The sequence below is a fragment of the Oncorhynchus mykiss genome, chromosome 23, assembly GCF_013265735.2.
Source record: "Oncorhynchus mykiss isolate Arlee chromosome 23, USDA_OmykA_1.1, whole genome shotgun sequence".
Lineage (NCBI taxonomy): Eukaryota > Metazoa > Chordata > Actinopteri > Salmoniformes > Salmonidae > Oncorhynchus > Oncorhynchus mykiss.
In genome coordinates this window covers 178,872-198,400 of record NC_048587.1, presented here as the reverse complement: position 1 = coordinate 198,400, position 19,529 = coordinate 178,872, and the positions used below count along the sequence as shown (strand labels likewise).

Sequence of the window (19,529 nt, the reverse complement as noted above, 5' to 3'; positions counted from 1 at the left end):
TAGATGACATCACCGTACCTTGTGTATATTGTAGATGACATCACCGTACCTTGTGTATGTTGTAGATGACATCACCGTACCTTGTGTATGTTGTAGATGACATCACCGTACCTTGTGTATATTGTAGATGACATCACCGTACCTTGTGTATATTGGAGATGACATCACCGTACCTTGTGTATATTGGAGATGACATCACCGTACCTTGTGTATGTTGTAGATGACATCACCGTACCTTGTGTATACTGTAGATGACATCACCGTACCTTGTGTATATTGTAGATGACATCACCGTACCTTGTGTATATTGTAGATGACATCACCGTACCTTGTGTATATTGTAGATGACATCACCGTACCTTGTGTATATTGTAGATGACATCACTCTGTGTGATGCTCAGCAGGTCGTTGTTGCCCTTCAGGCTGTGGGTGTGGTCTTTAAACTCCTCCCCCCTGAAGTGTTCCTCCTCCAATCGCCTCTCCTGGATCATGGTGCCCATCCCTCCATCTAGTATCATGATCCTCTTCCCCAACAGCTCCCTGAGCTCAGCCTCTAGGGCAGGTCTGCTAGGGCCACTACCTGAGGTATGTTATATGAGGTATATTACATGTTAATATGGTTATGACATGTTAAATATGTTTCCTTCCCTCCATCCTATCATGCCTCTAGGGCAGGTCTGCAGTCAACATATTACATGTTAATATGGTTACATAAACTGGTTGAGAGAATGCCAGGTTATCATTTAAGGCAAATGGTGGCTACTTTGAAGAATCGCAAATATAAAATATAGTTTGATTTGTTTTATCACTTTTTTGGTTACTACATGATTCCATATGTGTTATTTCATAGTTGATGTCTTCACTATTATCCTACAATGTAGAAAATAGTAAAAAATCAAATAAAGAAAACCCCTGGAATGAGTAGGTGTTCTAGAACCCTGGAATGAGTAGGTGTTCTAGAACCCTGGAATGAGTAGGTGTTCTAGAACCCTGGAATGAGAAGGTGTTCTAGAACCCTGGAATGAGTAGGTGTTCTAGAACCCTGGAATGAGAAGGTGTTCTAGAACCCTGGAATGAGTAGGTGTTCTAGAACCCTGAAATGAGAAGGTGTGTCCAAACCTTTGACTGGTACTGTATTCCATATTTATATAATATTTCTGTGGAGGGGGGTTGATCTACAAAAGGCCCACCAGTTGTCCATTACCGAGATAAGATGTTAGTTAACTCGCTTGTTTACAGGGAAGTGGTTTACACGTGTCAGGCCAGCTGGGGTATATTCATTACGCCTGTTCAGTTATAAAACGTTTCTTAAAATGGAAACAAACGGAACGGGGATAAGACTTACATGAATTTGTCCAATGGAAACAGTAGTTACACGTTTTGCAACTAAAACGAGAGTTTATATATTTTACAAATTCAGTTCAACTCGAGTTGTACAAATAACACCAGAGTTTCTATTGGATAAATGCATTGTGACCCTATCTATCTCTCTCTGCCCGTGTTTTGCTAACGTTACTCTACCAGGCAGGGGAACATGCAGACAGCACATGTTGACTAGCTGCTATGTAGCAATCAATCTATCTATCTATCTATCTATGAATGAATAAATAAAAACGTTTGTCATTTAGGGTAGCTGGATGGAAAAATGTCGACCGTTAATTGACGTGGATATGCAGCTAACTAACCAACTGCAACTATCTAGCCAGTCATTGACAGCTGCTAGGCAGCCAGCTCATATCTAGCTAAATACTAAACCAGGAAGTTGCAACAGTTTACCTTTTGTTGTTGAACTCTCATATATTGTAGGAGCCATGGCGCTGTAATTCTTCTTCTTCTTCTTTTGCTTGATTTAACTGCAAAGGAACAAAAAGTGCCTGAAGAGAGCAACCAACACTGACCCTGCCGGCGGCCGCTTGTCAACTCAATGTCCATAAATCACTTTCCTCCGTCTGGCGTGGAGGAGCTGCACAACTACGCAGGCGGAACTACGCTGCACGCTGCGGAACCACCACGCTGCACGCTGCGGAACCACGCTGCACGCTGCGGACCCACCACGCTGCACGCTGCGGACCCACCACGCTGCACGCTGCGGACCCACCACGCTGCACGCTGCGGAACCACGCTACACGCTGCGGAACCACGCTACACGCTGCAGAACCACGCAGGCGCAGGTTTGATTGAGCAACATTCAGGTCCTTCCAGGAGAAGAATTACTACGATATAACGTGCCTGTACCTATCTGATTACATGTTGTAGGTGTCGGCTCTCTGAAAAGGGAACGCTGGTTTGACACAGATTACAAAGCCGTTTATTTAAATAAGGCGTTAAAAATCATGTCTGAAAATGGATTGATTTCGATTGATGTTATTTTCTTCGTTACTTGACAAAACCTAGGAAGTAAAACCTGAGGGGAAAACATGTCCTAAAAGAATCAAAAAGTTTGTATTGTGCCGTAATCAACAGGTATAACTCGGATATTCAGAACGTCCAGCGAAACAGAAGAAAAACAACCAAGACGTTTTAATCACAATAGTTTATTTTCTGCTCGTTTGCCTTAGTAACGCTTCATAACTTCAGACTCCACACCGGCTGCTGAGGGGACTAATGTTGTAGTTTTACCCAGACAAAACAGTTCGTTAATTTACAGTTATATTATTTTTGTTTCTGGCATCAACACACACTAGTTTCTGCCATATCATGAGGCTCTGGGGTGAACGTTTCCCCTAGGGACAGACCTGGGATCAGCTTCCCCCAGGTACAGACCTAGGATCAGCTTCCCCCAGGTACAGACCTAGGATCAGCTTCCCCCAGGTACAGACCTAGGATCAGTTTCCAATAGGTACAGACCTAGGATCAGCTTCCCCTAGGTACAGACCTAGGATCAGGTTCCCTCCCCCAAGCTTTACACAAAACATTAATGGGGAGAAACGCTAGACTGACTCAAGATCAGCCTTTAGGGGAAACTTGACTCTAATCATGAAACCCAAGTTTTCACTCGTTTTGACAATAAATAGTACTGCAGTTCTGACATACTGGTAGTCTGGGTTCGATTATAATGTAGCCTGGGTGGATTATAATGTAGCCTGGGTGGATTATAATGTAGCCTGGGTGGGATTATAATGTAGTCTGGGTGGATTATAATGTAGCCTGGGTGGATTATAATGTAGTCTGGGGGGATTATAATGTAGTCTGGGGGGATTATAATGTAGTCTGGGGGGATTATAATGTAGTCTGGGGGGATTATAATGTAGCCTGGGTGGGATTATAATGTAGTCTGGGGGGATTATAATGTAGCCTGGGTGATGGGGATTATAATGTGGCCTGGGTGGATTATAATGTAGCCTGGGTGGATTATAATGTAGCCTGGGTGGATTATAATGTAGCCTGGGTGGGATTATAATGTAGTCTGGGGGGATTATAATGTAGTCTGGGTGATGGGGATTATAATGTGGCCTGGGTGATGGGGATTATAATGTAGCCTGGGTGATGGGGATTATAATGTGGCCTGGGTGGATTATAATGTAGCCTGGGTGGATTATAATGTAGCCTGGGTGGATTATAATGTAGGTGGGTGGATTATAATGTAGCCTGGGTGGATTATAATGTAGCCTGGGTGGGATTATAATGTAGTCTGGGGGGATTATAATGTAGCCTGGGTGGGATTATAATGTAGTCTGGGGGGATTATAATGTAGCCTGGGTGATGGGGATTATAATGTGGCCTGGGTGATGGGGATTATAATGTAGCCTGGGTGATGGGGATTATAATGTAGCCTGGGTGGATTATAATGTAGCCTGGGGGGGATTATAATGTAGCCTGGGGGGGATTATAATGTAGCCTGGGGTGGATTATAATGTAGCCTGGGGGGGATTATAATGTAGCCTGGGGGGGATTATAATGTAGCCTGGGAGGGATTATAATGTAGCCTGGGGGGGATTATAATGTAGCCTGGGTGGGATTATAATGTAGCCTGGGTGGATTATAATGTAGTCTGGGTTCGATTATAATGTAGCCTGGGTGGATTATAATGTAGCCTGGGTGGGATTATAATGTAGCCTGGGTGGATTATAATGTAGTCTGGGGGGATTATAATGTAGCCTGGGTGATGGGGATTATAATGTAGCCTGGGTGGATTATAATGTAGCCTGGGGGGGGATTATAATGTAGCCTGTTTTTTATGTACTAATTTAGAAGAGTGCAAACACTGATACAATACAAGCTTCTCATAAATTCACATCTTTAGGTCTCCATAGGTGACTAGCAAATAATTTAGTAGCGCTTCTTATGTGTCAGTTACTTCTTATGTGTCAGTTACTTTTTATGTGTAAATTACTTTATGTGTAACTTTTTGTGTGTCAGTTACTTCTTATGTGTCAGTTACTTCTTATGTGTCAGTTACTTCTTATGTGTCAGTTACTTCTTATGTGTCAGTTACTTTTTATGTGTAAATTACTTTATGTGTAACTTTTTGTGTGTCAGTTACTTCTTATGTGTCAGTTACTTTTTATGTGTAAATTACTTTATGTGTAACTTTTTGTGTGTCAGTTACTTCTTATGTGTCAGTTACTTTTTATGTGTAAATTACTTTATGTGTAACTTTTTGTGTGTCAGTTACTTCTTATGTGTCAGTTACTTCTTATGTGTCAGTTACTTCTTATGTGTCAGTTACTTTTTATGTGTCAGTTACTTCTTATGTGTCAGTTACTTCTTATGTGTCAGTTACTTCTTATGTGTCAGTTACTTCTTATGTGTCAGTTACTTCTTATGTGTCAGTTACTTTTTATGTGTAAATTACTTTATGTGTAACTTTTTGTGTGTCAGTTACTTCTTATGTGTCAGTTACTTCTTATGTGTCAGTTACTTCTTATGTGTCAGTTACTTTTTATGTGTCAGTTACTTCTTATGTGTCAGTTACTTCTTATGTGTCAGTTACTTCTTATGTGTCAGTTACTTCTTATGTGTCAGTTACTTCTTATGTGTCAGTTACTTCTTATGTGTCAGTTACTTTTTATGTGTCAGTTACTTCTTATGTGTCAGTTACTTCTTATGTGTCAGTTACTTCTTATGTGTCAGTTACTTCTTATGTGTCAGTTACTTCTTATGTGTCAGTTACTTTTTATGTGTAAATTACTTTATGTGTAACTTTTTGTGTGTCAGTTACTTCTTATGTGTCAGTTACTTCTTATGTGTCAGTTACTTCTTATGTGTCAGTTACTTTTTATGTGTCAGTTACTTCTTATGTGTCAGTTACTTCTTATGTGTCAGTTATCCTCCTGACCCCTCCTGTCTCAGCCTCCAGTATTTATGCTGCAGTAGTTTATGTGTCGGGGGGCTAGGGTCAGTTTGTTATATCTGGAGTACTTCTCCTGTCCTATTCGGTGTCCTGTGTGAATCTAAGTGTGCGTTCTCTAATTCTCTCCTTCTCTCTTTCTCTCTCTCGGAGGACCTGAGCCCTAGGACCATGCCCCAGGACTACCTGACATGATGACTCCTTGCTGTCCCCAGTCCACCTGGCTGTGCTGCTGCTCCAGTTTCAACTGTTCTGCCTTATTATTATTCGACCATGCTGATCATTTATGAACATTTGAACATCTTGGCCATGTTCTGTTATAATCTCCACCCGGCACAGCCAGAAGAGGACTGGCCATCCCACATATGCTCTCTCTAATTCTCTCTTTCTTTCTCTCTCTCGGAGGACCTGAGCCCTAGGACCATGCCCCAGGAATACCTGACATGATGACTCCTTGCTGTCCCCAGTCCACCTGACTGTGCTGCTGCTCCAGTTTCAACTATTCTGCCTTATTATTATTCGACCATGCTGGTCATTTATGAACATTTGAACATCTTGACCATGTTTTGTTATAATCTCCACCCGGCACAGCCAGAAGAGGACTGGCCACCCCACATAGCCTGGTTCCTCTCTAGGTTTATTCCTAGGTTTTGGCCTTTCTAGGGAGTTTTTCCTAGCCACCGTGCTTCTTCACCTGCATTGCTTGCTGTTTGGGGTTTTAGGCTGGGTTTCTGTACAGCACTTTGAGATATCAGCTGATGTACGAAGGGCTATATAAATAAATTTGATTGATTAAAATACATTTGAGTTACTTCTTATGTGTCAGTTACTTCTTATGTGTCAGTTACTTCTTATGTGTCAGTTACTTCTTATGTGTAACTTTTTGTGTAAATTCTTTTGATATGCAAGTTACTTTTTATGAGTAAATTACTTTTTATGTGTCAGTTACTTTTATGTGACTCACATGTAAATTTCACATTTACTGAGTCATCATTTTTTCTTAATCTCGTGAATGAATCCTGCTCAGTCCTTTGAAATAAATATTTCTCCCTACTCTTTAAAAATCATACACTCATGAAACGGCTTTAAAATGCTTTTGTATTCCTCAAAAATAACTCCCTTTAGGACCGGTCAAAATACGAATCAATTTAGACGTAAATGTGTGGAACAAAATGGGGCGAGACTGATACAAGGTCAGGGTGCATTTCTGGTGTGTGAAGCTAGAGGTCGCTCTCCCCATAGAGGGCCGTGGAGAAGGCAGTGTAATCCAGAGCCCCTGGGACCCCGTCAGGCCCATTGTACAGGGGCATCCTGGAGATACAGTACTCTGCCTGCTCTGGGGGCAGCTCTCTACGCAGCTCCTCCAGCAGGATGAAGGGCTATGGAAAGGATACAACACAGAGTGACATTAGTGACCACATTTGAGATGACGTCGTAAAATAGACTTAAAAATAAATTGTGACATGACTTGACTGGAGAGAGAGAGAACGTGCTCGAGAGAATAAGCACGAGACGGATCAAGGAAAGGGGTGAAAGAGGACGAGACAGACAGAGACAGAGAGGAAGAGACAGACAGAGACAGAGAGGAAGAGACAGACAGAGACAGAGAGGAAGAGACAGAGAGAGACAGAGAGGAAGAGACAGACAGAGACAGAGAGGAAGCGAGTGACAAAGACAGAGAGGAAGAGACAGACAGAGACAGAGAGGAAGCCAGTGAGAGAGACAGAGAGGAAGCGAGTGAGAGAGACAGAGAGGAAGCGAGTGAGAGAGACAGAGAGGAAGCGAGTGAGAGAGACACAGAGGAAGCGAGTGAGAGAGACACAGAGGAAGCGAGTGAGAGAGACACAGAGGAAGCGAGTGAGAGAGACAGAGAGGAAGCGAGTGAGAGAGAGAGAGGAAGCGAGTGAGAGAGACAGACAGAGACAGAGAGAACGCGAGTGAGAGAGACAGAGAGGACGTGAGTGAGAGAGACAGAGAGGAAGCGAGTGAGAGAGACAGAGGAAGCGAGTGACAGAGACAGAGAGGAAGCGAGTGAGAGAGACAGAGAGGAAGCGAGTGAGAGACACAGAGGAAGCGAGTGAGAGAGACACAGAGAAAGCGAGTGAGAGAGACAGACAGAGACAGAGAGGAAGCGAGTGAGAGAGACAGAGAGGAAGCGAGTGACAGAGACAGAGAGGAAGCGAGTGACAGAGACAGAGAGGAAGCGAGTGACAGAGACAGAGAGGAAGCGAGTGAGAGAGACAGAGAGGAAGCGAGTGAGAGAGACAGAGAGGAAGCGAGTGAGAGAGACAGAGACAGAGAGGAAGCGAGTGACAGAGACAGAGAGGAAGCGAGTGAGAGAGACACAGAGGAAGCGAGTGAGAGAGACAGAGAGGAAGCGAGTGAGAGAGACAGACAGAGACAGAGAGGAAGCGAGTGAGAGAGACACAGAGGAAGCGAGTGAGAGAGACAGACAGAGACAGAGAGGAAGTGAGTGAGAGAGACACAGAGGAAGCGAGTGAGAGAGACACAGAGAACCATCACTTCCCACCTTATCAGCAGCCAGGATCTTGAAGGAGGCGAGGACCTGCTCTGAGGTGTCTGAGTCGGACGTCTCTCTAGTCATGAAGTCAACGAAGGTCTGGAAGGTCACCTTGTTGGATCCATTGGGATCCACTAGAGACATGATGCGGGCAAACTCAGACTCTCCCTACAAATCACAGAGCAGAGTGTAACCAGGCTACATCATCATTCCTCTGTGTACATCATGACAACAGACACATTGATTTTAGCCAGGTCCCAGATCTGTTTGTGCTGTCTTGCCAATACATATGGTCATTGTCAGGTGACATAACAAACTGATCTGGGACCAGGCTAACATTGAGTCAATCAGGTTGAGAATAACAGACAGATAAGATAGCTGTGCTACTCATGTCCTACCTGATAAAGGGTAATGTTTGATACATTACTCATGTCCTAGCTGATAAAGGGTAATGTTTGATACATTACTCATGTCCTAGCTGATAAAGGGTAATGTTTGATACATTACTCATGTCCTAGCTGATAAAGGGTAATGTTTGATTCATTACTCATGTCCTAGCTGATAAAGGGTTATGTTTGATACATTACTCATGTCCTAGCTGATAAAGGGTAATGTTTGATACATTACTCATGTCCTAGCTGAAAAAGGGTAATGTTTGATTCATTACTCTGCCATTAATGACTGGGGGTGACTCTGCCATTAATGACTGGGGGTGAATCTGTCATTAATGACTGGGGGTGAATCTACCCTATATAGTGCACTACCTATTCCCTATATAGTGCACTATCTATTCCCTATATTCCTTCACCAGAGCCCTGTGAACCCTATAAGCCCTGGTCAACAGTAGTGCACTATATAGTAAACAGAGCCCTATAAGCCCTGGTCAACAGTAGTGCACTATATAGTAAACAGAGCCCTGTGAACCCTGGTCAACAGTAGTGCACTATATAGTAAACAGAGCCCTATGATCCCTGGTCAACAGTAGTGCACTATATAGTAAACAGAGCCCTGTGAACCCTATAAACCCTGATCAACAGTAGTGCACTATATAGTAAACAGAGCCCTATGATCCCTGGTCAACAGTAGTGCACTATATAGTAAACAGAGCCCTATGATCCCTGGTCAACAGTAGTGCACTATATAGTAAACAGAGCCCTGTGAGCCCTGGTCAACAGTAGTGCACTATATAGTAAACAGAGCCCTATGAGCCCTGGTCAACAGTAGTGCACTATATAGTAAACAGAGCCCTATGAGCCCTGGTCAACAGTAGTGCACTATATAGTAAACAGAGCCCTGTGAGCCCTGGTCAACAGTAGTGCACTATATAGTAAACAGAGCCCTATGATCCCTGGTCAACAGTAGTGCACTATATAGTAAACAGAGCCCTATGATCCCTGGTCAACAGTAGTGCACTATATAGTAAACAGAGCCCTGTGAGCCCTGGTCAACAGTAGTGCACTATATAGTAAACAGAGCCCTATGATCCCTGGTCAACAGTAGTGCACTATATAGTAAACAGAGCCCTGTGAGCCCTATACGCCCTGGTCAACAGTAGTGCACTATATAGTAAACAGAGCCCTATGATCCCTGGTCAACAGTAGTGCACTATATAGTAAACAGAGCCCTATGAGCCCTGGTCAACAGTAGTGCACTATATAGTAAACAGAGCCCTGTGAGCCCTGGTCAACAGTAGTGCACTATATAGTAAACAGAGCCCTGTGAACCCTATGAGCCCTGGTCAACAGTAGTGCACTATATAGTAAACAGAGAGCCATTTGAGTCACACCAGCTACTGAGTGACACTACCAGCTGGCCATACCAGCTATGTGTGCTGCTACCCTGGAATAGAAATACCGTTGACACCAATACTTAGCGTATCTGGAGGCCATTTTGGATCAGGATCAACAGTTTTAAATACACTGACAGATAATATTGATCATTCTGATGAAAATGTAGTCACTTTTATAGATTAATGTTACTTAAACAGTGACAGACATTTTTGCGGAAGTCTTATGACAGTCCTATGACAGTCCTATGACAGTCCTATGACAGTCCTATGACAGTCTTATGACAGTCCTATGACAGTCTTATGACAGTCTTATGACAGTCTTATGACAGTCCTATGACAATCTTATGACAGTCCTATGACAGTCTTATGACAGTCCTATGACAGTCCTATGACAGTCCTATGACAGCTCATTCTATGTATTTACCAGATCATAGCCCATGGAGATCAGACAGGCTCTGAAGTCATCTGTCTCCATGCCTCCTTTCTTCTTCTGCAGGGTGTAGAGGAGGAGGAGGAGGAGGGAGGAAGAGGAGGGAGAGGAGGAGCGGAGAGGAGGAGTAGGGAGAGGAGGAGTAGGGAGAGGAGGAGGGGAGAGGAGTAGAGAGGTGGAGGAGGAGGGGAGAGGAGGATGAGAAGGAGGAGGGAAGTGGAGTAGAGAGGTGGAGGAGGAGGAGGATGGAGAGGAGGAGGGGAGAGGAGTAGAGAGGTGGAGGAGGAGGGGAGGAGGAGGATGAGAAGGAGGAGGAGAAGAAGGAGGGGAGTGGAGTAGAGAGGTGGAGGAGGAGGAGGATGGAGAGAAGGAGGGGAGAGGAGTAGAGAGGTGGAGGAGGAGGAGGGAGAGGAAGAGGAGGGAGAGGAGAAGTAGGGAGAGGAGGAGGGGAGAGGAGTAGAGAGGTGGAGGAGGAGGGGAGAGGAGGATGAGAAGGAGGAGGGAAGTGGAGTAGAGAGGTGGAGGAGGAGGAGGGGAGAGGAGTAGAGAGGTGGAGGAGGAGGGGAGGAGGAGGATGAGAAGGAGGAGGAGAAGAAGGAGGGGAGTGGAGTAGAGAGGTGGAGGAGGAGGGGAGAGGAGGAGTAGGGAGAGGAGGAGGGGAGAGGAGTAGAGAGGTGGAGGAGGAGGGAGAGGAAGAGGAGGGAGAGGAGGAGTAGGGAGAGGAGGAGGGGAGAGGAGGAGGAGGGAGAGGAGGAGGAGAAGGAGGAGGGAAGTGGCGTAGAGAGGTGGAGGAGGAGGAGGGGAGAGGAGTAGAGAGGTGGAGGAGGAGGAGGGAGAGGAAGAGGAGGGAGAGGAGTAGAGAGGTGGAGGAGGAGGGGAGGAGGAGGATGAGAAGGAGGAGGAGAAGGAGGAGGGGAGTGGAGTAGAGAGGTGGAGGAGGGAGAGGAGGGAGAGGAGGAGGGGAGAGAAGTAGAGAGGAGGAGGAGGGAAAGGAGGAGGAGGAGGAGGAGGGAGAGGAATAGGAGGAGGGAGGAGTAGAGAGGTGGTGAAGGAGGAGGAGGGAGGAGTAGAGAGGTGGTGGAGGAGGGATAGGAGGAGTGTGGAGAGGAAGAGAGGAGAGGAAGAGAGGTATGGGGAGGGAGGGAGGTAGGGGGAGAGGATATGACAAGGAGAGGAGATGTATGGGAGACAGACGGACGTACAGACAGTGACAAGAAGCACAAGACAAAGAACAAAGAGAGAGAAAAGATAATTAATTTAGTGTCTTTGATGAGATTTGATAAACACCATGTCATTGTTTCTCTAACAGAGAGAGATATTGCCTTCAATGACACCTACAGCACAAACAACTGGATACAGCACACACAATACTATATATACACTATACAATACTATATATACATATCTGGGCCTGTATTCAGGGACCGTCTCAGTAGGAGTGGTGATCTAGGATCAGGTCATAGTCTCAGTAGGAGTGGTGATCTAGGATCAGGTCATAGTCTCAGTAGGAGTGGTGATCTAGGATCAGGTCATAGTCTCAGTAGGAGTGGTGATCTAGGATCAGGTCATAGTCTCAGTAGGAGTGGTGATCTAGGATCAGGTCATAGTCTCAGTAGGAGTGGTGATCTAGGATCAGGTCATAGTCTCAGTAGGAGTGGTGATCTAGGATCAGGTCATAGTCTCAGTAGGAGTGGTGATCTAGGATCAGGTCCTAAAGAGTCTCAGTAGGAGTGGTGATCTAGGATCAGGTCATAGTCTCAGTAGGAGTGGTGATCTAGGATCAGGTCATAGTCTCAGTAGGAGTGGTGATCTAGGATCAGGTCATAGTCTCAGTAGGAGTGGTGATCTAGAATCAGGTCATAGTCTCGGTAGGAGTGGTGATCTAGGATCAGATCATAGTCTCAGTAGGAGTGGTGATCTAGGATCAGGTCATAGTCTCAGTAGGAGTGGTGATCTAGGATCAGGTCATAGTCTCAGTAGGAGTGGTGATCTAGGATCAGGTCCTAAAGAGTCTCAGTAGGAGTGGTGATCTAGGATCAGGTCCTAAAGAGTCTCAGTAGGAGTGGTGATCTAGGATCAGGTCATAGTCTCAGTAGGAGTGGTGATCTAGGATCAGGTCATAGTCTCAGTAGGAGTGGTGATCTAGGATCAGGTCATAGTCTCAGTAGGAGTGGTGATCTAGAATCAGGTCATAGTCTCGGTAGGAGTGGTGATCTAGGATCAGATCATAGTCTCAGTAGGAGTGGTGATCTAGGATCAGGTCATAGTCTCAGTAAGAGTGGTGATCTAGGATCAGGTCATAGTCTCAGTAGGAGTGGTGATCTAGGATCAGGTCATAGTCTCAGTAGGAGTGGTGATCTAGGATCAGGTCATAGTCTCAGTAGGAGTGGTGATCTAGGATCAGGTCATAGTCTCAGTAGGAGTGGTGATCTAGGATCAGGTCCTAAAGAGTCTCAGTAGGAGTGGTGATCTAGGATCAGGTCATAGTCTCGGTAGGAGTGGTGATGTAGGATCTGGTCATAGTCTCAGTAGGAGTGGTGATCTAGGATCAGGTCCTAAAGAGTCTCAGTAGGAGTGGTGATCTAGGATCAGATCATAGTCTCAGTAGGAGTGGTGATCTAGGATCAGGTCATAGTCTCAGTAGGAGTGGTGATCTAGGATCAGGTCCTAAAGAGTCTCAGTAGGAGTGGTGATCTAGGATCAGATCATAGTCTCAGTAGGAGTGGTGATCTAGGATCAGGTCATAGTCTCAGTAGGAGTGGTGATCTAGGATCAGGTCATAGTCTCAGTAGGAGTGGTGATCTAGGATCAGGTCCTAAAGAGTCTCAGTAGGAGTGGTGATCTAGGATCAGGTCATAGTCTCAGTAGGAGTGGTGATCTAGGATCAGGTCATAGTCTCAGTAGGAGTGGTGATCTAGGATCAGGTCATAGTCTCAGTAGGAGTGGTGATCTAGAATCAGGTCATAGTCTCGGTAGGAGTGGTGATCTAGGATCAGATCATAGTCTCAGTAGGAGTGGTGATCTAGGATCAGGTCATAGTCTCAGTAGGAGTGGTGATCTAGGATCAGGTCATAGTCTCAGTAGGAGTGGTGATCTAGGTCATAGTCTCAGTAGGAGTGGTGATCTAGGATCAGGTCATAGTCTCAGTAGGAGTGGTGATCTAGGATCAGGTCATAGTCTCAGTAGGAGTGGTGATCTAGGATCAGGTCATAGTCTCAGTAGGAGTGGTGATCTAGGATCAGGTCCTAAAGAGTCTCAGTAGGAGTGGTGATCTAGGATCAGGTCATAGTCTCAGTAGGAGTGGTGATGTAGGATCAGGTCATAGTCTCAGTAGGAGTGGTGATCTAGGATCAGGTCCTAAAGAGTCTCAGTAGGAGTGGTGATCTAGGATCTGGTCATAGTCTCAGTAGGAGTGGTGATCTAGGATCAGGTCATAGTCTCAGTAGGAGTGGTGATCTAGGATCAGGTCATAGTCTCAGTAGGAGTGGTGATCTAGGATCAGGTCCTAAAGAGTCTCAGTAGGAATGGTGATCTAGGATCAGGTCATAGTCTCAGTAGGAGTGGTGATCTAGGATCAGGTCATAGTCTCAGTAGTAGTGGTGATCTAGGATCAGGTCATAGTCTCAGTAGGAGTGGTGATCTAGAATCAGGTCATAGTCTCAGTAGGAGTGGTGATCTAGAATCAGGTCCTAAAGAGTCTCAGTAGGAGTGGTGATCTAGAATCAGGTCATAGTCTCAGTAGGAGTGGTGATCTAGAATCAGGTCATAGTCTCAGTAGGAGTGGTGATCTAGAATCAGGTCATAGTCTCAGTAGGAGTGGTGACTGGAACCATCTTTAACCTCCTCCAGAGAACAAGTCACTTCATTATTCTGAAACACAACATGTGTTGAATGGTGGTACTGCAGTTATCTGAAACAACTGGTGTTGAATGGTGTTTACTGCAGTTATCTGAAACACAACTAGTGTTGAATGGTGGTACTACAGTTATCTGAAACACAACTAGTGTTGAATGGTGGTACTACAGTTATCTGAAACAACTAGTGTTGAATGGTGGTACTACAGTTATCTGAAACACAACATGTGTTGAATGGTGGTACTACAGTTATCTGAAACACAACTAGTGTTGAATGGTGGTACTGCAGTTATCTGAAACACAACTAGTGTTGAATGGTGGTACTGCAGTTATCTGAAACACAACTAGTGTTGAATGGTGGTACTGCAGTTATCTGAAACACAACTAGTGTTGAATGGTGGTACTACAGTTATCTGAAACACAACATGTGTTGAATGGTGGTACTACAGTTATCTGAAACAACTAGTGTTGAATGGTGGTACTGCAGTTATCTGAAACACAACTAGTGTTGAATGGTGTTACTACAGTTATCTGAAACAACTAGTGTTGAATGGTGGTACTACAGTTATCTGAAACAACTAGTGTTGAATGGTGGTACTACAGTTATCTGAAACAACTAGTGTTGAATGGTGGTACTACAGTTATCTGAAACAACTAGTGTTGAATGGTGGTACTACAGTTATCTGAAACAACTAGTGTTGAATGGTGGTACTACAGTTATCTGAAACACAACTAGTGTTGAATGGTGTTTACTACAGTTATCTGAAACACAACTAGTGTTGAATGGTGGTACTACAGTTATCTGAAACACAACTAGTGTTGAATGGTGGTACTACAGTTATCTGAAACACAACTAGTGTTGAATGGTGGTACTACAGTTATCTGAAACAACTAGTGTTGAATGGTGGTACTACAGTTATCTGAAACAACTAGTGTTGAATGGTGTTACTACAGTTATCTGAAACACAACTAGTGTTGAATGGTGGTACTACAGTTATCTGAAACACAACTAGTGTTGAATGGTGGTACTACAGTTATCTGAAACAACTAGTGTTGAATGGTGGTACTACAGTTATCTGAAACAACTAGTGTTGAATGGTGGTACTACAGTTATCTGAAACACAACATGTGTTGAATGGTGGTACTACAGTTATCTGAAACAACTAGTGTTGAATGGTGTTTACTGCAGTTATCTGAAACACAACTAGTGTTGTGTTGAATGGTGGTACTACAGTTATCTGAAACAACTAGTGTTGAATGGTGGTACTACAGTTATCTGAAACAACTAGTGTTGAATGGTGGTACTACAGTTATCTGAAACACAACTGGTGTTGAATGGTGGTACTACAGTTATCTGAAACACAACTAGTGTTGAATGGTGTTACTACAGTTATCTGAAACACAACTAGTGTTGAATGGTGGTACTGCAGTTATCTGAAACACAACATGTGTTGAATGGTGGTACTACAGTTATCTGAAACACAACTGGTGTTGAATGGTGGTACTACAGTTATCTGAAACAACTAGTGTTGAATGGTGGTACTACAGTTATCTGAAACAACTAGTGTTGAATGGTGGTACTACAGTTATCTGAAACACAACTGGTGTTGAATGGTGGTACTACAGTTATCTGAAACAACTAGTGTTGAATGGTGGTACTGCAGTTATCTGAAACACAACATGTGTTGAATGGTGTTACTGCAGTTATCTGAAACAACTGGTGTTGAATGGTGGTACTACAGTTATCTGAAACAACTAGTGTTGAATGGTGGTACTACAGTTATCTGAAACAACTAGTGTTGAATGGTGGTACTACAGTTATCTGAAACACAACTAGTGTTGAATGGTGGTACTACAGTTATCTGAAACAACTAGTGTTGAATGGTGGTACTACAGTTATCTGAAACAACTAGTGTTGAATGGTGGTACTACAGTTATCTGAAACACAACTAGTGTTGAATGGTGGTACTACAGTTATCTGAAACAACTAGTGTTGAATGGTGGTACTACAGTTATCTGAAACACAACTAGTGTTGAATGGTGTTACTACAGTTATCTGAAACACAACTAGTGTTGAATGGTGGTACTACAGTTATCTGAAACACAACATGTGTTGAATGGTGGTACTGCAGTTATCTGAAACAACTGGTGTTGAATGGTGGTACTACAGTTATCTGAAACAACTAGTGTTGAATGGTGGTACTGCAGTTATCTGAAACACAACTAGTGTTGAATGGTGGTACTGCAGTTATCTGAAACACAACTGGTGTTGAATGGTGGTACTACAGTTATCTGAAACACAACTGGTGTTGAATGGTGGTACTACAGTTATCTGAAACAACTAGTGTTGAATGGTGGTACTACAGTTATCTGAAACACAACATGTGTTGAATGGTGGTACTGCAGTTATCTGAAACAACTAGTGTTGAATGGTGGTACTGCAGTTATCTGAAACACAACTAGTGTTGAATGGTGGTACTGCAGTTATCTGAAACACAACTGGTGTTGAATGGTGGTACTGCAGTTATCTGAAACACAACATGTGACTGCTGCCATGCCAGAGGAAGGATTTAGTGGTTACTATTTAGTAACAGGTGTACATAGTTTGGTCAGTACCTGGATGTTATGTCTCACCCAGACTGATCAGGCAAGCTCTGAACTCCTCACAGGGCAGTCTGCCAGACCTGTCCTGCAGGCAGCCACACAGCCACACACACAGGATCCATGGTGTCAGTAACAGTGAGCACGTTAGTTGAATGTCATTAGGATGGATTGTTGTTTTGATCTGTAATATTACAAACATTTGCCAAAATACTAAGTGAGTGAGTTCCAAATCACAAGCGGTCAAGGCCTTGAGTTAGATAAGTCACCTTCCTGGACTTAGAAACAATATAACAGTCATTACCACACAGGAACAGGACAGAGACACAGAGGGACACAGAGGGGTACACAACCCTGTTGAAGTGGGTTAGGGTCAGGGACACGGAGGGGTACACAACCCTGTCGAAGTGGGTTAGGGTCAGGGACACTGGAAAGACACGGAGGGACACAGAGGGGTACACAACCCTGTCGAAGTGGGTTAGGGTCAGGGACACGGAGGGGTACACAACCCTGTCGAAGTGGGTTAGGGTCAGGGACACTGGAAAGACACGGAGGAGTACACAACCCTGTCGAAGTGGGTTAGGGTCAGGGACACTGGAAAGACACAGAGGGATACAGAGGGGGACAGAGAGATACAGAGGGACACGGAGGGACACAGAGGGATACAGAGGGACACGGAGGGACACGAAGGGACACAGTACCCTGTCAAAGTGGCTTAGGGCCAGGGACACTGGAAAGACACAGAGGGACACAGAGGGGTACACAACCCTGTCGAAGTGGGTTAGGGTCAGGGACACTGGAAAGACACGGAGGGACACAGAGGGGTACACAACCCTGTCGAAGTGGGTTAGGGTCAGGGACACTGGAAAGACACGGAGGAGTACACAACCCTGTCGAAGTGGGTCAGGGTCAGGGACACTGGAAAGACACAGAGGGACACAGAGGGGGACACAACCCTGTCAAAGTGGGTTAGGGTCAGGGACACTGGAAAGACACAGAGGGACACAGAGGGACACAGAGAGATACAGAGGGATACAGAGGGACACGGAGGGACACGAAGGGACACAGTACCCTGTCAAAGTGGGTTAGGGCCAGGGACACTGGAAAGACACAGAGGGGTACACAACCCTGTCGAAGTGGGTTAGGGTCAGGGACACTGGAAAGACACGGAGGGACACAGAGGGGTACACAACCCTGTCGAAGTGGGTTAGGGTCAGGGACACGGAGGGGTCCATAACCCTGTCAAAGTGGGTTAGGGTCAGGGACACTGGAAAGACACAGAGGGGCACAGAGGGGTACACAACCCTGTCAAAGTGGGTTAGGGTCAGGGACACTGGAAAGACACGGAGGGACACAGAGGAGGTACCCTGTCAAAGTGGGTTAGGGTCAGGGACACTGGAAAGACACAGAGGGGCACAGAGAGATACAGAGGGACACGGAGGGACACAGAGAGATACAGAGGGACACGGAGGGACACAGAGGGATACAGAGGGACACGGAGGGACACGAAGGGACACAGTACCCTGTCAAAGTGAGTGAAAGACTGGCGGAACTCGTTCATCTGTTGCTGGCTGATGCCTTTAGCGTCGCGCGTCAGAATCTGGGTCTCGATCTCATTGATGGTTCTAGCGATGGTGGTCAACAGCTGCTCCCAACCCACACGGATATGCTGCAGAGAGGGAGAGAGAGAGAGAGAGAGAGAGAGAGAGAGAGAGGGTGTGGGAGAGAGAGAGAGAGGGAGAGAGAGAGAGAGAGAGAGGAGGAAGAAGGCCAAGTCACAGGGTGGGATCTGGACCCCAGTCTACCGGGCACAAGGCTGAAGGCCAAGTCACAGGGTGGGATCTGAACCCCGGTCTACCGGGCACAAGGCTGAAGGCCAAGTCACAGGGTGGGATCTGAACCACGGTCTACCGGGCACAAGGCTGAAGGCCAAGTCACAGGGTGGGATCTGAACCCTGTTCTACCGGGCACAAAGCTGAAGGCCAAGTCACAGGGTGGGATCTGAACCCTGTTCTACCGGGCACAAGGCTGAAGGCCAAGGCACAGGGTGGGATCTGAACCCCGGTCTAACGGGCACAAGGCTGAAGGCCAAGTCACAGGGTGGGATCTGAACCCCAGGCTACCGGGCACAAGGCTGAAGGCCAAGTCACAGGGTGGGATCTGAACCCCGGTAACCCGGGCACAAGGCTGAAGGCCAAGTCACAGGGTGGGATCTGAACCCCGGTCTACTGGGCACAAGGCCGAAGGCCAAGTCACAGGGTGGGATCTGAACCCTGTTCTACTGGGCACAAGGCCGAAGGACCAAGTCACAGGGTGGGATCTGAACCCTGTTCTACTGGGCACAAGGCCGAAGGCCAAGTCACAGGGTGGGATCTGAACCACGGTCTACCGGGCACAAGGCTGAAGGCCAAGTCACAGGGTGGGATCTGAACCCTGTTCTACCGGGCACAAAGCTGAAGGCCAAGTCACAGGGTGGGATCTGAACCCTGTTCTACCGGGCACAAGGCTGAAGGCCAAGTCACAGGGTGGGATCTGAACCCCGGTCTACCGGGCACAAGGCTGAAGGCCAAGTCACAGGGTGGGATCTGAACCCCGGTCTACTGGGCACAAGGCCGAAGGCCAAGTCACAGGGTGGGATCTGAACCCCAGGCTACTGGGCACAAGGCTGAAGGCCAAGTCACAGGGTGGGATCTGAACCCTGTTCTACTGGGCACAAGGCTGAAGGACCAAGTCACAGGGTGGGATCTGAACCATGTTCTACTGGGCACAAGGCTGAAGGACCAAGTCACAGGGTGGGATCTGAACCCTGTTCTACTGGGCACAAGGCCGAAGGCCAAGTCACAGGGTGGGATCTGAACCCCGGTCTACTGGGCACAAGTCACAGGGTGGGATCTGAACCCTGTTCTACCGGGCACAAGGCTGAAGGCCAAGTCACAGGGTGGGATCTGAACCCTGTTCTACCGGGCACAAGGCTGAAGGCCAAGTAACAGGGTGGGATCTGAACCCTGTTCTACCGGGCACAAGGCTGAAGGCCAAGTAACAGG

General features: G+C 45.9%; 2 protein-coding genes and 1 long non-coding RNA gene across 10 annotated transcripts in view; all 3 read right to left on the bottom strand.

Annotated features, from left to right (window-relative positions):
* LOC110519474 (methionine synthase) overlaps positions 1 to 1,995 on the bottom strand; it is a 78,576-nt gene extending 76,581 nt beyond the window's left edge. For 5 of the 6 annotated variants that reach the window (XR_005039141.1, XR_005039143.1, XR_005039142.1 and 2 more), the window contains exons 1-2: positions 1,777 to 1,995; positions 360 to 580 (exon numbers count right to left, since the gene is read on the bottom strand). Coding sequence is in view for 1 of the 6 variants with exons in the window: in XM_036960001.1 (XP_036815896.1) it covers positions 360 to 580; positions 1,777 to 1,813 (258 nt within the window). In the remaining 5 variants the exon portion in view is untranslated. The remainder of the gene's footprint in view (positions 1 to 359; positions 581 to 1,776) is intronic. The other variant, XM_036960001.1, reaches the window with a different exon arrangement.
* A 520-nt stretch (positions 1,996 to 2,515) lies between these two features.
* LOC118943898 lies at positions 2,516 to 3,579 on the bottom strand. The gene is made up of 2 exons (XR_005039241.1): positions 2,820 to 3,579; positions 2,516 to 2,735 (listed from the first exon to the last, which is right to left on the bottom strand). It is a non-coding gene; the product is annotated as an uncharacterized LOC118943898 (long non-coding RNA).
* Positions 3,580 to 6,166: 2,587 nt separating this feature from the next.
* LOC110510910 (alpha-actinin-2) overlaps positions 6,167 to 19,529 on the bottom strand; it is an 84,208-nt gene continuing 70,845 nt past the window's right edge. For all 3 annotated transcript variants that reach the window (XM_036960753.1, XM_036960754.1, XM_036960755.1), the window contains 4 exons: positions 18,008 to 18,154; positions 10,025 to 10,090; positions 7,821 to 7,979; positions 6,167 to 6,669 (listed from right to left, as the gene is read on the bottom strand). In XM_036960753.1, coding sequence (XP_036816648.1) covers positions 6,511 to 6,669; positions 7,821 to 7,979; positions 10,025 to 10,090; positions 18,008 to 18,154 — 531 coding nt within the window. In that variant the 3' untranslated portion in view covers positions 6,167 to 6,510. The remainder of the gene's footprint in view (positions 6,670 to 7,820; positions 7,980 to 10,024; positions 10,091 to 18,007; positions 18,155 to 19,529) is intronic.